Source organism: Rhinatrema bivittatum, chromosome 5 (assembly GCF_901001135.1).
Source record: "Rhinatrema bivittatum chromosome 5, aRhiBiv1.1, whole genome shotgun sequence".
NCBI classification, from domain to species: Eukaryota; Metazoa; Chordata; class Amphibia; order Gymnophiona; family Rhinatrematidae; genus Rhinatrema; species Rhinatrema bivittatum.
The window spans coordinates 109,937,372-109,953,358 of NC_042619.1; the positions used below are offsets into that span (position 1 = coordinate 109,937,372).

A 15,987-nucleotide genomic window follows, 5' to 3' on the forward strand; every position below is an offset into this window, starting at 1 on the left:
CGCTGAAGAGGATGCCCACAGCATCATTTCCAGGGTAGTCATCATCAAGCCGAGTACCTGTAGGTAGGACCACACCCCGTTGGGTGCATGGTGTTCATCCAATGATGCACATTTCAGATATCAATCTCTGGATCTGAACTTCTGGTAGAGAAACTCTGTCCTGTCCTGTGTCGAACAGGACCCCCAGATACTCCAATGACTGGGCTTGTTGAGGACTGCTCTTGGTCAGGATCACTACCCAACTGAGCTCCTGCAATAAGGAGATCACCTTGCATGTCACCAGGTGGCTCTCTTCCTGAGATTTGGCTCGAATCAGCCGGTTGTCCAAATGCAGGTGCACCAGGATCTATTCTTTTCGCAAGATTGCTGCTACTACCACCATAATCTTGGAACGTGTTTCAGGAATGGTGGCTAGACCAAAAAGGCAGCGCCTGAAACTCAAAGCGTAGAAAGTGTTGGTGTTCCAATTGGATGGGAATATGAAGTTAAGCCTCTGACAGATCTATGGAGGTCAGACATTCCCCCAACTGCACAGCCATTATCACAGAGCGTAAGGTTTCCATTTGAAAATGAATCACCTTCAAGTGATGGTTGACCCTCTTCAGTTCCAGGATGGGATGAAAGAAGCCCTCCTTCTTGAGCACAACAAAATAAATGGAATGTCGCCCCACACTGTCTTGAGAAGTGGGCATTGGAACCACAGCCCTCAAAACTGAGGAGCCTTTGAAGTGTGAACTCCACTTTCTGCTTCTTCTGTGGGGAGTGGCAAGGGGACACCATGAACACATCCTGAGGAAAACTGTGAAATTCCAGTACATACCCTTCACGTATCACCTCCAGGACCCACTGGTCAGACGTGATCTCGACTCACCTCCGATCAAAGAGAGAGAAAGGCATCCCCCATTTTCCTGTTCCAGAATGTGGGTTGGCAAAACCTCACTGGGAAACTCGGTAAGGTCCACCCCCCCCCCCCGAGCCCGCTCTTCTCTTGGGCTGTTGGGGACGAAGGACTGAGACCAACCGAAAAGCCATCCCCCTCTGCAGGGACAAAAATGCCTGGAACTCCGGAATGACCCCTTATACCAAAGGGGTGCTGTAACTGTTTCTTATTCTCCCACTTACTTACCAGTTTCTCCAACTTGTTCCCAAACAAGAGCGAGCCTTTAAAGGGCATCTTGGTAAGATAGGCTTTGTAAGCTGCGTCAGCTGACCACTTTTGCAACCAGAGGTGACACCTGGCCACTATCACCGAAGTCACTCCTCTGGCCGAGGTCTGGACCAAATCACAGCCTGTATCTGCTAAAACGGCGGTAGAAGGCTCCATAACTGCTCTGGAATTCCATCCAGACTCATCAACCACCTGAGAGAGAAGCAGACAAGATCTTGCCACTAGGGCGCAACAGGAGTCAATCTAAATTCATCGCCATTGCCTCAAAGGCTTAAGAGTAGCCTCAATCCTTTTATCATGTACATCCTTCAAGGGGATAGTCGTCCACTTAGAAACGGCACATACCAGAGCATTCTTATTGGGAAAATGCAAATACTCTCTCACAGCCAGATCCATGAGTAGAGAACTTCCAATGTCTAACCCCCTTTAAAATTTACCTCTGGGACATCCCATTCCAGATCAATCAATTCCTGAATAGCATCTATCACAGGGAAAAACCAAGAGACTTTACATAAGGAAACCAAAATGGGATTCTTCCTCAGCTCCGACAAAGCATCCGAACCTGGGACATTCGGCTGTTTCAAGGACTGGGAAATCAGGGCCAGCATTTCATCTCTATGAAAGAATCAAAACATGGTTCGATATGGTTCCAGGCCTGGAGGAAATTCTCCATCTTCCAGGGAATCAGGCTCAACCTCATCATCAGTGCCATCCGGATTCCTATCAAGAACACCCACAGGAAGCTGAGGCAAACCCCGGAGTTTAAGCATAGGACTGGAAGAGGGAGGAGCCACTGGCTGAGGGTCAGGCTGGACAGAAATGGGGGAAATGGAGCATTGCACCTGAAGAAAGGCTTGGAAGCCTTGAAAAAATTCCACCCAAGAAAAAGCAGCCAGATCCAGACCAAGCCTAGAAGGAACTGGAGCTGGTCCCACAGAACTGCCTTCACCAGTGGAGGAGCTAGTCAAGGGAGAACCAAGATCTGGTGCATTTCCAGTCAAAACCGTAACCAGACCATCATCAGAATGGGAGGATCCAGGTTTAGTAAAATCCGATGAAGTCAGCTCTCCCTGAGCATCTGAACAGCGCTGACACAAATTAGAAGCCAGGTCAGGCTGAAAAGCCCTAATATGACAGGCAAAGAGAAAGGTGCTTAGGCTTCTTGTTTATCGGAGCCATGAGCAGTGGTAACTGTGCGTTTAAATGGCTCGCATTCAAAAAATTTGCGCACATAAATTATAGGCGCCCGAGCAATAAGCGCAGCAAGGCACACGCACCACTGGTCCACCCTGCTGGAGCGTTTCACCAAGCTCAAAAAAGTCATGCGCACAAAAGTCATGCCTAACTCGGTGCAAACACGTGCGCAGAGCAGATGTACTGCGTACACAGACGTCCTGTAGAGGGCAGAAAGCATGCACAAGGGTGAGAAAATGCCACTGTGGCTTACCACGCAGCATGCTGAGAAAAGCCTACTGTGGGGCCTAGCCTACTAGGGTTGCTCAACCTGCCAGGCTGCCCAGTTCCCCTAACCCCAACGAGAGTGGGAACATCGGGATGGTGCGCCGAGCACAGAGACCGAAGGAAGGCCTAAAAACCCCCTGTCTCTGTAGGTAAAGTTCTTTTTCTTCTTCCCTTTTTTTTTTTTTTGAAAACTTACTGGAGCTCAGCGCTTACCAGCTGAGCACAGAGGTGGTCTTTGGCTGCGGCGGGGAGAGGGCATCTGCCATCACCACCGCGCTCGGCCTTCTGTACCCGTGGCCTTTCAGCTGTACAAGCAGTTAAGTCCATGCCAGGAACCGGATACCGGACCAAGGCACACAGCTGAGGGACCACGGAAATCACCTCAGGAATTCTCAACTGCGGGAGGGACCATTAGGTATCACCACAGGAGAGTAGGGCTTTTCCTGAATTTAGAATTTCAAATTTCTCCTTCCAAAAAGCTCAAAGCAATTCCCATAGGGAGATGCATGTCCACCATCTGCTGGAGATGGAGAATACTGGTAGGCTGGGGGTCACTGCAGGGTTATATATACTGTGACATCAGCTTGCTCTGTCTCCATCTGCTGGCAGGGGAGCATAAACCCACTGGCCCCGAGTCCATCTGTCTGCATGCTAGGAAATCAGATTTATTTGAAAAAACTTGTATTCCGTTCATGTTCCAAGATTCAAGGAGGTTCACATCAGGTAGATAGATAAAGTACAAATAAAAGCAATGCATAAGTAAAACAAAATCAAAATATCACAAAAAATAAACAGAACAAAATGAGATACAATAAGCTAAGAAACAATAAGACATCCTACTGGATTCCCTTTTAGAAGCTAGGGCAGACACCTCATTCAAAAAAGGAAAAAAAAAAAGTGTAATTCAATTAACGTCCTGTTCAAAATTCAGGCTGTTAGAACGAGGGAATAGATGTTGATCAATAGCAATGACCTCTGGGTTTGCATGATTAAAGTTAAGGGAAACCCAATCTGATTGGTTTCCTGAGGGATAGTTCCTACAGAAGCGGAAAGCAAACCTGAATTGAAGAAAACTGTGCTTCGAGTATCACAGTTCCCAGATCTTGGAATCTTATCAAGGTTTTTGCTACTAGGGGCATCAGAAGATACACATACAAAAGACCTGTTTGCCAAAAAAAAAAAAAAAAAGGAGAGGATGTCAATAGCTAGTTGGTCTTTTCATCTTTTTCTGGAACAAAGATTGGTCCCTTATTATTCAGGACACTCAAACAGATCAATCTTGTGTGTGCTCCAATGGAGATTTTGTTTGCCATGTCATGGTCCAGAGACCATTTGTGGGGGTACAGGGGATAAGTCTGTCAGGATGTTGTCCTTGCCCAGTGCTCAGGCCCACTCCATGACACAGCCAAGTTTCGCACCTTAACTGCTTCCCAACACAGGAGTCATGAATCTTTTCTTCCTTACATTTTCAGGTACAACATTACTACTTGTTTGCACACTTGAGGGCAACCAGATTTCTGAAAGCCTTTTAGCATTCAGTACTGCCCTTACCTTCAGGAGATTTATGTAAGAACAATTTAGTGAGGCAAAATTTGGAAGGTAAATCATTTTGTTAAATTGGAATGGCAGAGCCACCAAGTCAGGAAGTCTTTGAGCTCTTCTGTAACAAAGATGGGATCCTGACGTTTGTATGGTTTGATTTCATTAAAACTTCAAAGTGAATTGCATCTACCTTATATAGAAGCACAGCACAGGAATAACATATTGGGAAGGCCAACAGGTCCAGCCATTTCAACATGGACCAAGCTGAATCTGATATCGACTGATTCCACATTCTCTCTCTCACTGCAGCCTCAATGTTGTTAGCTTGGCTCATGGGGCAATAGGTGATGACCTAAGTCATGACTAGCAGAGCATCTAATTAAATCCAATTGAGATGATGTATTCAGATGAGGCTTGGTTAACTGATGAATGATAAATGCTGACTTGCATCATTTCATTTGCCTTTGACTGAAATGTGTTCTTGATTGACCAACAGTCCAGGTTGGGAATCACCTGAACACTCAATTTGCTTAAACAAGGCTTGACAACTACTAGGTATTTGTTGACAACCTGGTAAGGCATCCTTGACTAGGGAACTAAAAGGGTAATATCAATTTCCTCCTGACCTCAGCCACAAATTTTATTGCATATGTTGATAAAAAAAAATCATGGAACCTGCTGGAATGTTTCAGTGGACCAGCAGAAAAATGGAAACTGAGAACAGTTGTGGGTCTGCTCGATAAATTTTGTTCTGCTTGGCACCAACCACAGTTATGTGATCCATTTGTGCGACATGTATTTTTCTTTAGCTTTTTAGGATGTGTACTAAAACACTTCCCGCTCAGAGGCTTTCAACATCCCCTGCTGGGATCCAGCAGACTGTCTGTACCAGAGTGAACTCCTCAAAGACAGGAACCAGTCAATGGATCAGAGGATACAGCATCTGCACTATCTGATGTTATAAGGATTGGGATTTGCATTTGCTTTGGCTTTTTAAGAGGCATCTGTGCATTGATTGTCATGAACTTGCTCTTTTCTTAACCTTTCTTTAAAAAGGTGTCAGCCAGAAGTATGGCAGAATAGTAATTTGAGGAACCCCTTTTTAACTATCTATATAACTGCAGACGTAGTAATTTAAAATTGCACATTAGAATAGGGCTGAAAGAGTTTTGATGTCTTTCCATATGAAGACTGAATTGAGTTTTGAGTAAAACTAAAGATGGACAAAATTTGTATAGAATTGCTATGTCCTAGATAAGCCAGAGGAGAAATTAAAGCACCCTTTCAGCAAACTGAGCCAGAGTTACTTCTACAATCTGAGCCCATGTTCAGATATAGCAGCTGTACTGGTCCGGGAGAAAAGTGGGTAGAGAGGAGGAGGTTTCATATGCCTTTGATACTAGTATATAGGTTCCTTTTTAGATCTAAAGAAAGATACTTAAGAAGCAAACTATGTGGTCTTGAAAGTTCATGAAATGTCTTAACTTGGAGAATTTTGTTATTGGTCCAATGTAAGCTATCACAATCTGCAAAGAAACCATGCATCATTCATTAAACATATCAGACAGACTGATATGTCTCACAATCTTCTGAAATTCAATTTTGATGCATTTTGTCATTCAAAAATTCTGAACGGTTGTGAAATGTAAAAAGATTTGCCATGGGGGTAAATGCAGGAACAGGACAAGGTATAAAAACTAAGAAAGGCTTAAGAGTAAAATAGAACTGTAGTATGCTAGTGTGCTTCATGGCTCCTTCTTCCATATAAAAAAGGAATGGCGTACTCATGGAAGAGAGGGATGCTTCATGATACAAGCTAGAAAAGCTCTGTAATCAAAGCAAACACTTTGCTAAATATGCTTATTTATTGAATTAGATGTTTCCATTCTTTATCTTTATGCTGATGCCAGGGCTTTTTCCTGTTCTCAAGTGCACCAAGCCAAGGAGCCTACTCAACCCCCACTATTTTGGCAGGATCCTACATTCCCCACACAGCAATAGTCGGGAGGGGAAGAATGTACAGAGCAACAGGCTGCTCTCTTCACCCTGCCCAAAATAACCCTTCATGCACAGACCCTGAAAGTTTCCCTTAAATTCTCCACCACCCTCTATGAAATCCATGTAGTTACCAACCTATGATGGTTGATATATCACTATTCTATCTGACAAGTGCCTGCATTTAAATGAAAATTATTTTCCCACTCATCAACACACCATACTTCATACCTTTCAGGCCCAAAAATGTTTTACTGCGGGACAATGCATGTATGTGTAAAAAAGTATTGTGTATAGTTCTGGTAACCACATCTCAAAAAAGGTATAGCAGATGTAGAAAAGGTACAGAGAAGGGCAACCAAAATGATAAAGGGGATGGAACAATTCCTTTATGAGGAAAGGTTAAAGAGGTTAGAACTCTTCAGTCTGGGAAAAGATGGCTGAGGGGAGCTATAAGAGATCTATAAAATAAGTGAAGTGGAACGAGTAAACATTTTTAAGTTTACTTTTTCAAACGGAACAAAGGCTAGGGGACACATAATGAAGTTACTAGGTAATACATTTAAAATTAATAAGAGAAAATATTTTTTTTACTCTATGCAAAATTAAGTTCTGGAATTTGGATGTGGTGAGAGCTATTAGTGCAGCTGCATTTAAAAAAGATTTAGACAAGTTCCTCAAGGAAAAGTCCATAAACCATTAAGGTGAAGTTGTAGAAATCAACTTCTTATCCCTGGGATAAGCATCAAGGAATGTATCTACCCCTTGGGACTCTGCCAGGTTCTTGTGACCTGGATTGACCAGTGTTGGAAACAGGATGCTGGGCTTGATGGACCTTTGGTCTGACCCAGTATGGTAAATCTTATGTACTTATATATATAAAACTGAACTCTAACAACTGGATAAGTCTCCACCTCATTGAGACAATAGTTGGTAGAAGCACCTCTGGAAGTACTTACAGCTGTGAAACTTAAGATAGGTCTTTACTAACTTTGAACATAAGAACATGCCATACTGGGTCAGACCAAGGGTCCATCAAGCACAGCATCCTGTTTCCAACAGTGGCCAATCCAGGCCATAAGAACCTGGCAAGTACCCAAAAACTAAGTCTATTCCATGTTACCGTTGCTAGTAATAGCAGTGGCTATTTTCTAAGTCAACTTAATTAATAGCAGGTAATGGACTTCTCCTCCAAGAACTTATCCAATCCTTTTTTAAACACAGCTATACTAACTGCACTAACCACATCCTCTGGCAACAAATTCCAGAGTTTAATTGTGCGTTAAGAAAAAAGAACTTTCTCTGATTATTTTTAAATGTGCCACATGCTAACTTCATGGAGTGCCCCCTAGTCTTTCTATTATCCAAAAGAGTAAATAACTGATTTACATCTACCCGTTCTAGACCTCTCATGATTTTAAACACCTCTATCATATCCCCCCTCAGCCATCTCTTCTCCAAGCTGAAAAGTCCTCACCTCTTTAGTCTTTCCTCATAGGGGAGCTGTTCCATTCCCCTTATCATTTTGGTAGCCCTTCTCCATCGCAATTATATATTTTTTGAGATGTGGCGACCAGAATTGTGCACAGTATTCAAGGTGCGGGTCTCACCATGGAGCGATACAGAGGCATTATGACATTTTCCGTTTTATTCACCATTCCCTTTCTAATAATTCCCAACATTCTGTTTGCGTTTTTGACTGCTGCAGCACACTGATCAGACGATTTCAATGTGTTATCCACTATGACGCCTAGATCTCTTTCTTGGGTTGTAGCACCTAATATGGAACCCAACATTGTGTAACTTATAGCATGGGTTATTTTTCCCTATATGCATCACCTTGCACTTATCCACATTAAATTTCATCTGCCATTTTGATGCCCAATTTTCCAGTCTCACAAGGTCTTTCTGCAATTTATCACAATCTGCTTGTGATTTAACTACTCTGAACAATTTTGTATCATCTGCAAATTTGATTATCTCACTCGTATTTCTTTCCAGATCATTTATAAATATATTGAAAAGTAAGGGTCCCAATACAGATCCCTGAGGCACTCCACTGCCCACTCCCTTCCACTGAGAAAATTGTCCATTTAATCCTACTGTTTCCTGTCTTTTAGCCAGTTTGCAATGCACGAAAGGACATCGCCACCTATCCCACGACTTTTTACTTTTCCTAGAAGCCTCTCATGAGGAACTTTGTCATTCTTTTTTTACAACATTTTTCAATCTCAGTCAAGTTCCTGGGAAAGCACTGATGGACAACAATCTTCAAGTCATGCCACAGATTTCGATTGGATTGAGATCAGGACTCTGACTAGACCACTCCAGGACATTTAAAATTTTCCTTAGTCACTTCAGTGCTGCTTCGGCTGTGTACTTTGGGCTGTTACGCTGAAAGGTGAATTTCTGTCCCAGTTTCAGTTTTCTTGTAGAGGGAAGCAGGTTTTCCTCAATAACTTTTCTGTATGTTTCTCCATTCATTATCCCTTCTATCCTGACAAGTGCCACAATCCCTGCCAATAAGCAACATCCCTTTAACAAGATGCTGCCAAGCACCATGCTTCACAATAGGGTTGACTTTCTCTGAGTGATGTGGTGTGTTGGATTTGTACCAAATATAACTTTGCTTTCAGGCAAAAAAAATTCTAGGTTAGTTTCATCAGACCATAACACTGTTTGCTACATAGTTACAGTATCATCTGCATACTTCAAATGGTATTCAAGGTGGGCTTTCTTGAGTAGTGGCTTCCTTCTTGCCACCCTGCCATACAGACCAGATTTGTGATGTGCTTGGGATATTGTCGTCACATGTACACTTTGACCAGTCTTGGCCACGGAAGCCTATAGCTCTTTCATAGTTGCTATTGGCTTCTTGGTTTCCTCCCTCTTGGATGGACAGCCTGATCTAGGCAGTGTCTTGGTGGTGCCATCCGCTTTCCACTTTTTAATAATCATCTTGACCATAGTCCAAGGGATACTGAAGGACATTGCAATGCTTTTATACCCATCCCCAAATATGTGTCTTTCTACAACTTTGTCCTGGGATTCTTTTAGACAGCTCCTTGGTGCTCACAGTTGGGTCTTTGCTTTGAAATACACTACCAATAGAGAGAACCAATAGGAACTGCTGACTTTAACCTGTCAATATGTGAATTAGAACAATCTAACACAGGTGGGGCCAATTCATTTGCTGTGTGCTTTTGCATGCAATTGGTTACACCAGGGGGAGGTGGATATTTGTCCAACCAAGTTATTCTGTGTTTTCATTTCTACTTCATCTTCTAAGGAATTCTAGAATATATTTTTCATTTGGTAGTTATGGGGTAGGATGTGTGGATGCATAGAACAAACATTAGTTTAATGCATTTACTTTCAGGTTATAAGGCAATGAAAGGTGAACATTTTGGAAAGGGGTATAGATTTTCTACAGCTACTGTAGATCTCTGTTCTCTCTCAGGGGTTACAAACAACACTTTTATAATTCACCCAGTCCTGGTTGGCCCAAAATTCAGAAGCTGGGCTGGGGGACACAAGCCTGAAGGATTTTTGTTTAACACTCAGGCTTTCTATGGGCTTTTTATATAGCAAAATTGCTTACTTTGCAATAGGTGTTATCCCAGGACAGCAGGATGTAGTCCTCACATATGGGTGACATCATTGATGGAGCCCTGGTACGGAATAAGGGATTTAACTAGTATATAACAATCAGAACGAAAATTCAACTAGTTAATATTGTTACAGCACCCTAATAAGTCATGAAATCTCGAAGTTGCTATCTTTAATAAAATTCTTATTTTATTTCAATCTTAATTAAAATTTGTTGATTCATCAATTTTGTAACAAAAATTTTTTTTGAATATTTTTATAAGGAGAAGATTAGACCTCAGCACCGGCAAAGTAATTCTGTCAATTAGCAGGCCTCAAAAGCCAGCAGCCGGTCCTGTCTGTGGCGGAGGTTGAGGCCTAGCTGCCCTAGGTTGTCTGGGCTGAGCTCTTTGTTGCGGCCTAGAAGATCTGCACCTTGATGTTGGAGGGTAATAACGCCTCTGTCGATGGAAGGGCCTTCTAGGTTCTTTTCTTTGAGGTCTACGAGTTGACTGTGTAGCTGGATCCTGCGGAATCAATGAAAGTTGTCGCAGGGCTGCTGTGTGCTCTTTCAATTGAGCAACCGCATCTTGTACGTTGGAACCAAAAAGGTTATCGCCAAGACATGGGAGGTCAACTAATTTTTCTTGGACTTCAGGCCTGAGGTCCGAGGCTTTAAGCTATGCCCAACATCTTGCACTTATTCCAGATGCAGCCACTCTGGATGCTGTTTCAAAGCCATCATAGGCAGCACGGACTTCGTGCTTGCCCGCCTCTAGTCCTTTGTGGATAATTGCCTGGGCTGCTTCTTGATGTTGCTATGGCAATGATGGTATAAACTCTTGCATCTGTTTCCACAGATTTCTTTAATATTGAGTCATGTATAATTGGTAAGAAGATATTTTAGAATTTAACATGGCTCCTTGATAAACCTTCCTTCCCAGGGAATCCAGGAATCTGTGATCTTTTCCTGGGGGAGTTGAGGAATGTGGTCTTATCATTTTCAACTTCTTTTGTGCAGATTCTACCACCACCGATTGGTGTGGAAGCTGTGACTTTTGGAAGCCAGGAGCAGACTGCACCAAATAAGTTATGTCCATTCTTTTATTTACAGCAGGCACTGAGCATGGATGCTCCCAAAGTCGATGTTGTAGGTCCAGAAGGATGTCATGGACAGGTATGGCTACTACTTGCTTTGGAGGGTCCACAAATTGGAGAACCTCCAACGTTTGTTGCCTTGAATCTTCCTCTGTCACCAAGGTGAAGGGTATGGTGTCCGCCATATCCTGGATGAAAATTTTGAATGATAAATCCTCCGGTGGAGATTTCTTCCTTGGTCTGGAGGTGAAGAATCTGACATGAAATCTTCAGATGAAGTGTCTGTGTGTCCTTCATCCCAAGTATCGTATGGATCTTCTCGATGAGATATTGGAGAAGATCTAGGTGGACGAGGAAGCCCTGAAAGACCTGGTTGCGGGTCATCGAGGGGTATCCCTTCAGGCTGTTCTTTCCGAGGCTTGGGAGGAGGAGCACCGACTACCTCGTCAAATCTCTTCATTATGAGTTGATAGAGTGCTAGTTCTGGATTTCCTGGGTCCCCAGGTGTGATTGGCATCGATGGTATCGGGGCCGGTATCGAAGATGGCGTCTGTGTCATCGATGGTCGTGCCGGTATCACTTTAGGCTGTGGAGCCGGCATCGGTGTAGGCACCGGCATCGATGGAATCGTAGGCATTGGTGTAGTCACCGGCTTCGGTGATCCTACCGGCATTGGCGAAGGCGCCGGAATGGGCATCTGCTCCTTAAGGGCCTAGAGCACCACTTGCCGGATAAAAATCAGACAATTCCTGCGGAACAGCTGGTGCAGGCAGAGCAGCTGAATGCGGTGATGGTGGAGGCGTCAATACTCCTTCCACAGAACCCTGTAGAGGTTCGACTATTGGTGTTTCTTCACGAGGTGAAGGCCCTGGCATCGAGGGTAGTGGTGTTTCCTGAAGTTTTAGCCGCTTAGCGGTCGGTTCCTCCAGGGAGAGAAGCGTCACTGGAGTCGATGTGTGTCGATGTCTATGACGGTGTTTCGATCGGTGTTCGATCACTGATCCTGTCGATGCTATCGATGTTGTTGGCGATGGATGGTCTCCGGATGACGTTTTTTCAATATTATTCGTTTTGAGACTCCAGCTGGAGACGATTTTGTTGATGTTGAGGGAGAAGGCAAAAGCTGTAGATGGAAAAGATGTTCCATCTTCTCTTGGAAAAACTTTCTTCCTTTCGGAGTCATCTCTGCACATTTAGGGCAGGTTGTGACATCATGTTTGTCCCCCAAACAAAGGACACACTCGAGGTATGGATCTGTAATGGACATTGTCCGATTTTTTAAATCCAGTAGCCATTTTCAATCGACAGCAGTCGATGAAATGAGGGAAAAATTATGAGAAAAAAAGTTTTTACTCAAGAGTAAAAACGAGACTATGATAACTCACCAGCCGGTGGAAATCTGAGAGATCCCTTGTGGGAGAAAATGAATGGGAAATAAATGACTGTTTAGTCAGCAAACACTGTGAGAAAAACTCACAAGGCTCCTTGCTCCATGATGCCTACAGCAGCGCGGAAAAACGAAGACTGAAGAGAGACCCCGTGGCAGAGAATATCATGGCATGCTGGGCATGCTCAGTGGCCTCATAGGGCCAGTCAAAAGTTTCTAGAAACGTTGACAGAAAGTTTTCCGTACCAGGGTTCCATCAATGATGTCACCCATATGTGAGGACTAGCATCCTGCTTGTCCTGGGATAATGCATTTTAATGAACGGCTTTCTTTTCACATCTCTTTTTCTCAGAATAAAATCATGATCTCATTTATACAATTTTAAAGAAGCCCACTTCAGACTCCTTGTCATAGCTGTGCAATCACTACTGCGCTCAACTAATATGCAAAGATAATGCAGCATCCTACCATTATGTGGCATTAGCAGTACACAGCACCTTTTTCTTGGATATTAATATTACTTTACATCAGTACAAGCACTGTTACTTAACATACAGACAAATAAGCAACCACTAGAAGGAAAGAGACTTACCACACAGAGCCCACTACATTGATGAAATTCAGTCCTTCAGGGTTTGTCATGACCTGGGTGGCTGAGGTTCCTGTAGTAATGGACGTTACCATAGTGGACAGAGGAATGCCTATTACAGGCAATGCCTGGCTCAGAGACATTTGCTGTTGAGCAAATGGGGTTAACAACGTGGATTGAGGGGTCAAGCCTGAATCTTGGGGATTAGGGGTGACAGAAGGGTTAATGGGAGTTGAAGTCATTATATCAGGAGGGTGTGGGGTCGATGAAGGGGTGTTGGTTGGTGTAGGAGTAGATGGTTTAGGAGTTCCAGATCCTGCTCGTTGAGAAAAATAAAAAAATGCTAGTTTGTTATAAAAGGACAATTCTTTTTAAATCTAGAAAATACAATGAGCTAATTTTCTATAGCACTCAATTTCTTCCAGTCTCCTAAACATTACAGTGTCACTATTATTTACACATGATATGAGTGTTTTCGCTTAGTACTTATGTAATGTAAAAGGCTTGGAGAATGGAAGCAATGTGGCAGGTACTAGTGTTTTTACCTCTTTAAGCAGCAAAAGTAAATAATTCAAAACATACATTTCAGAATTGGAGACACTAGGATGTATGAATGTGTTTGCAATAAGAATGCAATACAGTAGGTGAATTATGACACTCATCTACATCCCAGCTTCTCCCCCAAGGTGTGCAATCTTATAACACATTGAGTTGAAGCACTGACACAAGTAAAAGTAGAGCTATTTACACCTGTACAAAGTTACCAGGATAGCTTCTCATCCCAACCTATACAAGTGCTATAAGTGGGGTTGAATCCCTGAAACCCCTGAGGTGGGACTCCTTCATATAAACATGATCACAGTGGGATTTAGCAACAAATCTATTCCAATACAATTCAACTGTTCCATCCTGTTTATGTGAACCTAGCTTCTACAGAAGGAAATGTGTACCTTGGTACCAAAAAACACTTCCTTTTTATTGCTTCTCAAATTGAGCTACTGCTGGCTTTAAACTAGCACTAAGATACAGAAACTGTGTGCGTCGCCATGCCTTGAATGTATGTTGCATGTTTTAGAAGGCTTCTCCCCGGGAATGCTTGTGCCAGCTCTTGCATTGGGACAGGGGTCCAAAAATGTGTATTGCCATGGGACACAACAGATCAAAGGGTACAAGGAAAAGTAGCGAGAACAGCAATGAACTTGCAAAGTGTGTCACTTGACCCCATCATTTCTAATGTGTGTTATAAGATATACACCTAAAGTCCAAAATACATTGAGAGTAATTTTGAAATTTATTTCCACAAGCAAAACAGTGATTTACCTGCAGAAATAGAGTTTTTAAAAACTGCCCAGCCTGTATGTCCATACTTTCACTTTGGAAATTAGTGTAAAGTCTGCAGGTAAAAAGCACCTGAAGACTCTGTACAAATGGAAGCAGTTATAAAATTACTATAAGTGGGGTTGTATTTAGGTTCCTAACTTTAAAAGTTAGAAGCCTAAACCTTTTGAAAATTGGCATCTCTCTCTCTCTCTCTCATATATTTTTGAATTGAAGCTCAGACTCCAGGAACACAGATAATGCTTCTTGCAGATCATGTTGCTTTAGTAACAGCATATACAGCAGTTTCCGCTATTTAAATGTATATAGAAATAAGTTTACAGTAAAGACAATTTTTCTTTTACACATAAGAAAAACATCAGCAGCTTTGTGTTGGTTTATTTTTTGAGTGGGACAGGATGGGGAGAGGATGAAGAGTCTGAGGGAGTTAAGGATGTATGTCTTGCAGAATGGAGACGAATTGAATAGCTCATAGCTGTGGCCATGCTGCTACTCTAGTCTGAGTAACAACTGTGTTCTTATGCCTGAGGAAAGGACCCTTGCAGTCCCCAAAACTTACATCTTTAAACATCTGTTATCTTCATGAACAGGTACCATTCTCTACCCAACTGCTTCGCTGGATTTCTTTTAACAAATTTTTATTGCTGGTGCACTAACACCTTCTACAGTAGAGTTATATAAACATAAAACAAGAGATAAGAGTATGATGTCAAAATTAAGATTTTCTTTGGGCAAATGAGTATGACAGAAAAAAAAGTATATCGCTCCAAGTTATTAAAAAGCAAATGTTCTGTCACTCTTAAATGACAAAAAAATGAATCACTTTATAGTATACTGGTATTCCCAGTACACACATTTCCAGAAAATTTTGCACACATTAAAACAAACATTTTTTCAATTCTGAGCCACTTGCTTCAAGTACTTCTGTTCTCGTTTTTCAAAAATATGACAACCCAGCTGTCACTTGTTTTAGAAAATTCCACTTCTAAGTAACTTCATTGTATAACTGTGATCCTTAAACTCATGATTACACTTTAAGCATCAACAATGACTTATAAACCAAAATACGTGTGTTTAGAAAGATCAGCATATAGTTTATTACATAATCACCTTGAGACTAATAGTTCGATTATATACATACATAGAGATAACAACAGTAGCGGCTCCTATCACAATAACTTTTTCCAGCCGCTGCTTGAATTATGCAAAAATGCAAATTGGTCTAAATGTGCTAAGATTTTTACACTGGAGGAAGACACTACCACTTTGGAACCTTAGACTTTCACATCAGGAGTCAAGTTCTTAAAAAATAAAATAAAATAATGAAAATCCCTAAAATAAATTATACTGGTTGCATCAAATTGGTCTTAATAGGTATACACAAAGGGTGCATACAGAAAATACAGAACACACACAGTTACAATAAACAGAAAATACATACTGTACAATCAACAAGAGACCTGCCCGACACGCTGCGTAACTCAGACGAGTTTAGGAGGCGCTGTGCGGGTCTGCTTCACTGTCCCATAGGCTAAGAGGCATTTTCTTGAGAAGCTCTAATTGGAAAGGCCTATGAAGATTTAATGGAGAATTTAGGTCGTGACTCACTTTGTGAAGAGCTGGCAGGAGACACGGCAGCTGAAGAAAGCATATTGACTTGATTAAGATCCACAGATTGCTTCCGAGAAAGACTGGGAGGCTTAGGAGGAGGAGGAGGAGGAGTTGGGGATTTTAGGTGGCCGCTCACCTGCTGTGAACTAAAAACATTACCTGAAAAAGCACAAATGCAAGAGATTATGATTCTGCAAGGGTAGTAGTTAG

General features: G+C 42.3%; 1 protein-coding gene across 9 annotated transcripts in view; it reads right to left on the reverse strand.

Moving 5' to 3' along the window:
- The window catches only part of SUPT20H (SPT20 homolog, SAGA complex component), a 270,381-nt gene that overhangs the window by 43,493 nt on the left and 210,901 nt on the right, over positions 1 to 15,987 (reverse strand). For 7 of the 9 annotated variants that reach the window (XM_029602737.1, XM_029602736.1, XM_029602739.1 and 4 more), the window contains 2 exons: positions 15,775 to 15,936; positions 12,832 to 13,144 (listed from right to left, as the gene is read on the reverse strand). In XM_029602737.1, the coding sequence (XP_029458597.1) occupies positions 12,832 to 13,144; positions 15,775 to 15,936 (475 nt within the window). Of the gene's footprint in view, positions 1 to 12,831; positions 13,145 to 13,167; positions 14,829 to 15,774; positions 15,937 to 15,987 lie in introns of those variants that run through there. The other 2 variants (XR_003856913.1, XM_029602742.1) reach the window with 2 other exon arrangements.